The following is a 10,690-nucleotide window of genomic DNA, read 5'->3' as shown; positions in this document are numbered from 1 at the left end:
ACTTATTTTCTCACGTTGTTAGTAGCGGAAAATAAGTCAATTTCTTACTTATTTTCTCACGCTCGGTTTGGTTGTAAAAAACATTTTCAGGAAAATACCCACCCAAACCCCACAACCGCACCTCCCACCCCAACCCACCCACCCCCACCCCCAATTTTTTTTTAAGTATTTATTTTTTTTATGAATTTTCTTAACCACCACATCCCCCCTCCCCCCCCCGGCGGTGGACCCATACCACACCAACCCCAACAACCACCCACCCACCCCCCCACCCTCAATTTTTTTTGGAGGGGGTTGAGGGGGGGGTAGGGGTGGGTGGGGTGACGATGGGGTGGGGGTGGGGTGGTGCATAAAACCAAAAAAAATTCAAAACTTTTTTTTCAAAACAAAATTAATTTTTTTTTTTGCCATGGGGCGGGGTAGGGGTGGGTGGGTGGGGTAGGCGGGGGTGGGTTGGGTTGGTGAATGCACTTATGAATTGTTTTCCCTACTTTTATTAGTGTAAAAAAATTTTCCCCCTTTTTGAAGAACTTGTTTTTCTAAAGAAAATATTTTCCACAATTTTTGATCAAACGAATATGGGAAAATTGGAAAACATTTTCCGGAAAATGTTTTCCTCCATATCGAACACACCCCTAAACAGATTTCGAAATCCTACAGCCTTGTGCTCATGTGATGGTTTGATTCTATATTTCTGTTAAAGAGCCAAACCATACGAGGCTTATGAATCATATGCTTTGTGGAATCCTTATACCAATGAATACAGAATCTTTGGATGTCCTTATATATGTGTGAAAGCTTTAAGCTACAATGCTGTACATGCTTGTGGATTGTGCTATGCCATGATTCTAACATTGACTCTAATATAGCTTATAGCTCTATTCTCTTTTCTGCATTCTTTACATTTTCACGTAATTACTCTAATTAATTATTAGCAGTAGCTTTTACCTGTTATTGCCCAAACTGTGAAAGATAAACACAACATTTAAAAATAGTGAAGTGAATATAAATAAAATAGTAACAAAAGTACAAAAGCTTTTGTTTACTACTATCCGAAAAAACTATCCAAAAATTTTACATTCACATCAAATCTTCAAAGCTTGTCCTTTTGTGCCAAAAAATAAAAAGATTTAAGTTACATACCCTTTTTTTTAAGTGAGAGGCTGGGTACTCAGCCCATCCAAAAGAAAGGAAATTTTAAGTATCTTGGGTCTTGTACAAGGAGATGGGGATATTGACGATGATGTCACGCATCGTATTGGTGCAGGGTGGATGAAATGAGGCTTGCTTCTGTGAGTGTCATGCGTGTGTGATAAGATGCCACCAAAGCTTAAAGGCAAGTTCTACAAAGTGGTAGCGAGACCGACTTTGTTGTACGGACGAGCGTCTTTGGCTCAAGAACTTGCACGTCCGAAGATGAAAGTTGCGAAATGAGAATGTTGCGATGGATGTGTGGGCACACCAAAGAGATAGGATTAGGAATGAAGCTATCCGAGATAAGGCGGGAGTGGCATCGCGGGAGGACAAGATGCGAAGAAGCTTGGTAGATGGTTTGGGTATGTGAGGAGGAGAGACCGTATACCCCAAAGCGAGGTGTGAAAGGTTGGCTATGGACGGTTTTCGTAAGAGGCAGAGGTAGGCCGGCTATTGGGAGAGGTGCTTAGACAGTGACATGGCGTAGTTCCGCCTACCGAGGACATGACCTTAGATAGAGACTACGGAGGACTCGTATTAGGGTAGAGGCAGTAGTAGTTCCACGTATCCCGTCGTACTAGTAGTCGCAGCTTTGATCTTCATTTTCTTGTTCTTTGATTCGTGCAACTATATGTTGGTCTCGTGTACTACAATTATCGTATTTATTTGTGGTAGCTACCGCTTCTCGTTTTCTCATAATCGCTTTATCATGACTTTTTTTCGTTAGTTTCATTTTCGTATTGCTTTGAACCGTTTCTCGCTTATCCGACATTTTCTCATCATGTTTTCTTCGAGTCGGTCTTCCCGGAACAACCTTTCTATCTTCCGAGACGGAGGTAAGGTCACAGCGTACATTTTACCCTCCTGCATTCCCCACAATGTGGGATTCCACTGGGTATGTTGTTGTTGTTGTTGTTTGTTGTTACCCTTTTTTTTTAATTAAAAATAAAATACGTTAACTACTATAAAATGACCAGATAATGTTAAACTGTCACACCCCAACTTTTGATAGGGCATGATGGGCACCCGATCCTTACTTAGGGCCGAGCGAACCTGCTGATTCTCGTGATACTCATAATCTTACTGGACTCTTAAATCATGAAATGAGTGCATAATGTAAGCTTTTCAAAAAAAAAACATGCTTTTCGTCTTTCTCAAATCAAGTAAAATCGAATCATATGAAATTTGTAACATAATGCATAATGATACATCGCCTGTGAGGCGCTTACAAGATCGAAATGTTATATACGCGACTACCGCAAAGTCTCTAACATAAATCAAGATACCATAACATAGGTACTCCGACTCAAAGATCTTAAGGAAATGGAGCTCGCCAATCCAAATGGAACATCTTCTACTAATATCCTCTACTCATCCGTATACACCGCGTGGTATGGAAACGCAATATCCATTAAAGTGGACGCGCATTAATAATGTACTGAGTATGTAAGGCATGGATAACAACATAATATAGATATGGAAGGTAACATGGAATAAGAGAGATAACCCGTACATCCGGATGCCTCATATGCGTATGTCATGCATGCTTAGCCTTTAAAAAAAATATTTCTATACATATACATAGTACCATGCCCGGGTCATTATTAAGGCTCGTGTCATATATATATAGTATCATGCCCGGCCATTAAGGCTCGGTGTTATCATCATTAGCCCGCGTCCGGGGCAATATCATAACATGCCCACTGCAGTGGCGTGCACATCTACGTGTCATGCCCGACCGACTATAACGCGGCGGTGAGAAAATACATACATATATATAAAGCATGTACGAGAGCCAAATAAAAGCTACGACTCTATCGGAGTGACGTAAGGTCGGTAACCTCCAATTTATGTTATGGAGCAATCATCATCGCTATATCTCACCTTGAAGGAACTATTGTTATAAGGCGAGATCAACAACAATGAATAAAAATCAAGAAATTCACGAAAATAACTCGACATTGTCATATTCACATTGAAATGATAAGCTTGGGACTTTTAAACATGAAATCATCATCATCGTCATAACCATCATAGAAACATTCTCATCTTTAGCATCGTCATTAACATTGTAAAAACACGTCCGTTGTTGTTGTCATAAAAGCTTATAGAATCATAATCCTTTGACTTGGAAAATAGGGACAATTTGTAAAAAAACATTTATGGATCATCAAGAAAAAAAGTCATGCCTTTGAATCATAAATTTCTAGCTTTTGGGAATAAGAATATTCTTGGAAAACATTTATGGATTCACATAAAGGGATCATGGGACATTTGAAAAACACCTATTGGATTCATAAGAAAGGAATCATGCCTTTAGAAGAAAGGGACTAGCCTTAACATACCTCGTTCAACCTCCAAGCTATCCACACTTGTTCATCCGAATTCGTGAGTCTACATTTAAGAGGATTCACACTATCATTAGACTCATCATAGTATACTTATACTAAACTTTCAAGTCAAACTACTCTATACTCTGCCGAAAATCGGCGATCTCCCTATTTATATGCCTAGCCCGAATTCTCAATACCAACAATCAACAACCAATAACAACAACGAACAACAACACCCTCATTACTACCAAAATATTCCATCAAATACACCATATGATATTTTCTCCAACTCCTCCACAAACGAATTCGCTACATAATTATTCCATAAATTTATCTCCGTAAATAAGCCTTAAATGATACCAAAAGAGAAAGATTCATACCTTACTTCCGCTAATACCGCGATATCTCCAATACTTGCCTTACTCCCAAGCCACAAATTCACCGCAACACAATATTATAATCGTAACTATACGCGGGCGGAACCCGAATCCGCAGATTTTTACTTAGCTCGCGTTGAAATTTAATGGAGGGAAGGTTGGAGAATTCTCTAGAATTTTTGGGAAATATTTTTGGGCCGATTCTTGGCTGAAAATGAGGGGTTAAACCCCTTATATAGTTGCTCAAGTCACCGTAGCAAGATCGTTCATCTACTTACCGTAGCAATTCGTTCATCCGCTTGAAATTATTTCGAGACCTAAAACTTTTATACATCGATCTCTTTATTTGCATACTTGGATATGTCCAAAAATCCATACAGTCTGTATAACTTAGAGCCCGTTTGGATTGGCTTATAGCTTAAAGTCAAGTCATAACTTATAAGCTGAAAAAAATAAGTTGGTAGTCCAACTTATTTTTTTTGGCTTATAAGTCGTTTTCAGCCTTATAAGTCGCTTTAGATAAACTAAGTTAAATGGGTCCAATTATTTTTTTGAGCTTATTTTAAGCACAAAATGACTTTAAGCTGGCCAGCCAAACACTCAAAAAAGCTGAAAACAGCTTATAAGCCAATCCAAACGGGCTCTTATTCAACATCCCAAACTTAGCAAAACTTTTTTTTTTTTTTTTTTCCGATTCGTTTAACCGCCAACCTTCGCGGCACTTACTTATCACTTGTTGAACATAACATAAACACTTATAACTTCAAACATAATCCTGTCCTTTGAGCTTATGTGACTAACCTATGATGCAACTCAACGCAAGAGAATACGGGATGTAATGTTTATAGTACCTATTACTTTCTCCGTCCTGATTTATGTGACACTCATTCAATTATATACCCCTTTCGGCTGTATTTATGTAATAGTAATTGACTGGACACAATATTTAAGAATGAAATGAAGATTTTTGATATATGTGGTCTAAAATAAATCATAAATATTAGTGTAGCTATAAATCATCTCATTAAGAATAAAGTAGAAAGTCTAAATTAAATTGTACTAAATATAGAAAAAGTCATATTTGGTGATTGACTAAAAAAGAATGAGTGTCACATAAATTAAGACGGGAAAAGTACTAGATACTATAAATGATATTTAACATTATCAGGGCATTTTATAGTAGTTAACATGTTTTATTTTTAAACTTTTGGCTACTAAGTCATGCATCCTTTAATATCAAATATTCCTGCAAAATTGAATGCTCACATACTTCCTCTGTTTTCTTTTACTTGTCCACTTTTAGCTTGACACTTCCTTTAAGAGATTGTTTTATGATTTTCAATGCATTACGGTGCTATCTTAAAGTACGAAATGTTATCTTTTCATGATTTTTTTTTATGTTATGATGATATTATATAGCAAATGCATGTTTTCGATGAAGTGAAAGATATATATTACATGAATATGGTTATTCAAGAATGAAAGTTATGAATCACTTAAGATTCAAATATGGATTTTAGGGATGTTGTAAAGTAATAGGTTAGGGGGCAAATAATAGTAAAAAAGGAAATATGGTGCGTATAAAAATATATTTACTTCTAAAGGTTGTGGTGGATGGTAACAGGTAAGTCGTAAGTATACCTTCATTCTTAAATAAAGGTTTCGCATTCAAGTCTATGCAGAAATGAAGTCGCGTTTAGTACGAGTGCTTTACCCTCAAAATGGAACCTCTTGGAGCAATTTTGAATTTATTGGGCCTTGAAGCAACTATAAAACACTGAATGTGAAACCAATAAAATTTAAAAAATACAAAAATATGTAAACTTATTAGGAGTACGAAACACAAAGGACTCTAATAACATAGGTTTTGAATCCTATTTCAATCTCTTTGTTTGCGTTTTGTTTTAGATTTACACCATCACGACTATTTACCTCCTTTTTTTTTTTTATTTGCTTTTTCTACATTGAAGTAAAACTCGTTTCCTTCTTTATAATTTACAAACCTAATACAAAGTTTTCTTTCCTCCGCCACAACTGTAACATACCATACTGTACATTAATGAACCACGGGAAACAACCATCCGAACAGGGGGTAAAACAAGATACTGCCATGGATGTCTATGATATCCAATTTTCCATCTTTACTAGGCTTCCAGTTAAATCTTTGTTACGCTTTCAATCTGTTTCTAAGCCATGGAATGCTATAATATCCGACATCAAGAAATCCAAAGAAACGAGTCCCAAAAATCTCTTATTGGTACATTTGAATGATGGTCTATTCGAGTTTAGAGACTTGGAAAGTCCCCAAATTGTAATAGGGAACCGACAGTTTCCTCTAAAGAGATTTCTATATCCTACAACCTTGTGCTCGTGTGATTGTTTGGTACTAATGAAGACACCTATGGATTATAACGAGTATGCTTTGTGGAATCCTTATACCAATGAATATCGAACCTTTGTATGTCCATATCAGAATGGGATGAGTACTCCACATGGCTGTGGATTGTGTTATGATTCTAGTGACGATGACTACAAGGTTATATTGATTTACAATTCTTTTTGTGCAGTCTATCATGTAAAGAGGAACTACTGGACGAAGAAAACAATTGTCTCTAGGAGAGTAGGATCACTTAATGTAAGGCCATGGGAGTGTATTCCGGGGATTAGTGTTGACGGTTGTGTGTTTTGGTCCTTGGGTTTTTTGGGAATTAATCAATTATTACGTAGAATGTCTACGATTATATACTTTGACGTGAAGTTAGATGAATTGAAGGAGCTTCCGGAACCTGATTTTATAGGTTTGCGTCAATCGTTTCGTTTGACTTCTTTGAAAGGTTGTGTTGGTTTATATGGTGGCAGCACCTATGAATTAGATATTTGGATCATGGAACAAGGTGGATGGACTCGGTTAATGAAAATTTCTTGCTACAATTCAGACTTTCGCAATACATATGTAGATAATGTTGTGCTTTTGGGCTGGACGAGAGATGATAAAATTCTCTTTCAAGTAGGAAGGGGTCTTGAACGTCTTGTCATCTATGATCCTAAACGACTCAAATTTGTTAAGCCAATTCGAATATCCGAAGATTCAGAACATGAAAAAATTTCAATATTTTCGGAGAGTTTTTATTTTCCGAAACACAATATCATGCATGCATCACAAGAGAAAGCAACTCATGCCACTACTAAAAAAACAGCATATTACCGACCCAGGCTGCCGAGGGACAAATTTTGTGTCGCAATACAACATCATTTCAATGTGGTTTGGCAGCATAATCAAAAAACTTTGTTTTAGAAAGTTCTTATGAACCTATTGCAATGTTCAAGTGCAGTTTAATTTGCTTATATGTAACTTGGTTTATTAACTAGATCATTGAAGCTGTGGATGATAGATTTTATTCATTTGTTCTAATAGAAGATGTTTTTTCCCATATCGGCAGTCCCTTTTCGGATTTTGATTTACTTTTTCTTATGAGTATACCTCTATTTATACGTTGTTGGACAAGAAAATAAACCTGGAAGATATCCTATTTACATCATTATTGAAGGAGCCTGGAAAGATTACCTCTGAGCTTCTTTGCGTATTAAAGTATACTAAGAACTAATTGACTAATGTATCTTAGTACCCTTCCCACACTTAAAATATTGATGTGGATTTCTTATTTGTACATGTAGATGGAAAATGAAACGTCCATGACGTATGATAGGAATTTTTCTGGGGGTTGAGGGATGAATTTAAATTATACAAGGTGTTGAGGGGTTTATTAATCAAGCAAATTTATTTTGTCAAAAGGACGGGACAATTAGGTGTTCTTGTGAGAATTGTAAGTGTAGAAAGTGGTTAAAACCGGAAGATATTAAGACTGATCTTTATAGTAAGGGTTTAATGGACGATTATTATGTTTGGACTAGTCATGGAGATATTGAGGATAGTGCTGGTAATATTTGCAATCATAATTTTGTTGTTGGTGAGAGTAGTCAAGATCCTAGATTACATGAAATGGTTATGGATGCTTTTGGGATGTACGATGAGGGTGACAACCAGCAATGTTTTGATCAACCTCTCGATGAAGAGGCACAACGTTTTTATGCATAGTTAGAGTCTGCTAGTCGTCCACTTTGCGAAGGCATGTCGCTCTCTGAGTTGCCTGTTGCAGTTAGACTACTAAGTGTTGAATCAGATGCGAATGTTTCTCAAGCAGGCATGAACTCTATGATTGGGCTTATGAAGGAACTTAACCCGAACTTAGCATCATATTCCATTTGCTCCCCCTGGTACTCTGTATATTGTTACTGAATTGGTGAAACTGTGCTCGTTATTCATGTATGACCATGAATCTAAATGGTCATACAGAGAGAACTTGGAGGCACAACTATTGCTGGGATTACTGGAAAGTTTTGCTTTTGTTTTGCATATTCTGAATCTATGATCAGACACAAGGTTCAATGCTAAGATTTCAGTGTTGCTCTACTCGAACCTTGAGGACAAGGTTCTCTTTGAGGACGGGGGCATTTTTATGAATCTAGTAGACAAATTTGTCCCTGTGGAGGGGGAGATTAATTAAATAGCACAATATGGGACAAAGAAAGACATACGAATTGTTGTGAAAAAGCTAAATCCTTCCATCCCATTCTTCTGGTGCATCTCATCCTCTTCCTCTGTTACTGTTTTATTGCCTAGTAGTTTCCAGTTTGTTAATGAAATCAATAGTTGCCTAGTATTTACTATAGTTGGATACAGATCACAAAGATTACAAGCAATATTATTAGGTGTCCAGTAGATAACATAATGAATCTCGGAAACACGTAATAAGAGAGATATGTTGAATATGGATAGGCTTCAGCTCCCTTCATTTCTGATCAGACGACAAGTAAAAGGACTATTTGTTTGGATAGAAAAGCTTTCAATCTTTCTCATTCTAGGCCACAACTGTCTGCAGAACACTATTCCATTGATCATTATATAGCAATGACTATATATCACAATTAGGGACATTAAATAAAAAAGACAGAGAGATCCTTAAAAAAATAAGAACAAAGATCAACTTGCACCCTTGTGAATCAGTTACAGAATTGTGCAAAGATTGCAAAACTGGTGAGACTCATGATACAAGTAGAAAAATTAGTCAATTTATGAGGAAAACTCACACTCGATTACCATAGGATTAAGGTGGAGCACATGCTAGTTGTTGCTGCTTCCAAACTTTTGATCGTACCTTTTCGCACAATCTAACACATGTTTACACTCCACTCTCTATGAGATCGACCCCAACTCACATTTGGATTATTATTGCAAATGGCCGTACTATGCTTCAATTAAACATCTTATCGAACCTTCCTGAATGCTGTTAGACAGATTTTGGCTTCCTTTTGCGCTTGACAGTGAGACTCGAAGAATATAAACTATCCAAACATATTGAAACTATGGCAGGATCCTTATTCTTGGAGTAGGATATATGAGTTTCTTCATGTAATTGTTGCCTAGGATTATAAATAAAAAATCGAAAACAGTCCCATCCTTGAAAGAGAAGTTCACCATTTCGCGTGCAATACAAAAGATCCCTATCTTGTACAAACTTTTTGCAACTACTGGGCAAGTTGCTTCCGTTCATTAACCATTTCCAGTTTCCATCTCGTTCCATAATCCATATGTCCAATTGTTTACCTTGAATTGTGCCGCCGTATAAACCAAGACAACCCTTGACACTAGTCAAAAAGAAGCAGTCGTTCTCACATACAAAATCTGGTGTTGGAAGCTTTTTCACTTCATCTGACTTCATGTCAAAGTATATGATCATAGAAGTTCGATCTACAAATAGGTAGATTAATCTATTATTCAGCGACCAAAATACACAACCTTCCGTGCTAATTCCCCCATTGACAATATCTTATGCTGGAGGTAGTAATGGACAAGGGAAACTTGTTTTTTTGGTCCAGGAATCTTTATTCAAAGAGTACAGAGTGTAAAACAAGTCATAGATCAATATAAACTTGAAATCATTGACGCTAGAATCATAACACAACCCACAAGCATGCGCTTTTCGAGGTTTGCCATTGTAATACAAATCATTATCAGGACACGAAAGAGTTCGATATTGATCTCTGGTAGACGGATTCCACAAAACGTAATTTTTGTAGGTCTTATGGTTCTTTAAAAGCACCAAGCCATCACATGAACACAAGACTTCAGCAGGTTGGAATTTTTTTAGAGGAAACAATACTTGATTTTCCATCATAATTAATTGGGAACTTTCCAGGTCTCTAAACTCGAAAACATCACTCCCTTTTCGAAACAAGAGCTTTTCACGGCCCAAAGCTTTGGATTGATCGCAGTGAGTTTTCTTGAATTCATTTTCGGAGATCATAACATCCCATGGCTTAGAAACAGATTCAAAACGTAACAAAGATTGAACGGGTAGCGTAATAAGGATGTTGAAAAGGATATCACTGGGGAGAATGGAAGTTCCATCTTCAAAGGTTGTCCTCTTATGTAATTTCTTCTTTGGCATTATGGTTTTTTTTTTTTTTCCGCTAAAAGCGGCAAGTAGTAGTGTAGGAAAAAGGCTTTATGCTAGGGTTCAATCCAACCTTATTATGAGGAAAACTGGAAAACGCTATGAAAGAATGTTCACAAAAATAGTGACTTATTAATTAAAGAGGGAAGTTCTTGATTTGAAAATTAAACTTGATTGGAAGTATATTATTTGAGAGGAGAAAAAAACTAAAAGACGCAATTATCCCGTACATATAGGTTTTAACTAAAATTATCCCTTATGTTTAAGGGTA

General features: G+C 36.7%; 1 protein-coding gene across 1 annotated transcript; it reads right to left on the bottom strand.

The window, feature by feature from the left end:
• Nucleotides 1–9,792: 9,792 nt before the first annotated feature.
• Nucleotides 9,793–10,413, bottom strand: LOC132041797 (putative F-box protein At1g71320). Its single transcript, XM_059432486.1, has one exon. It carries the CDS (start codon nt 10,411–10,413, stop codon nt 9,793–9,795), a length of 621 nt encoding a protein of 206 aa, XP_059288469.1.
• Nucleotides 10,414–10,690: the final 277 nt, after the last annotated feature.

The sequence above is a fragment of the Lycium ferocissimum genome, unplaced genomic scaffold (assembly GCF_029784015.1).
Source record: "Lycium ferocissimum isolate CSIRO_LF1 unplaced genomic scaffold, AGI_CSIRO_Lferr_CH_V1 ctg11724, whole genome shotgun sequence".
Taxonomy (NCBI): Eukaryota; Viridiplantae; Streptophyta; class Magnoliopsida; order Solanales; family Solanaceae; genus Lycium; species Lycium ferocissimum.
This window is presented reverse-complemented; position numbering and strand designations above follow the sequence as displayed.

Excerpts from the sequence above, each read along its gene's own strand:
- LOC132041797 (XM_059432486.1), bottom strand. The coding sequence starts at position 10,413 with ATGCCAAAGAAGAAATTACATAAGAGGACAACCTTTGAAGATGGAACT.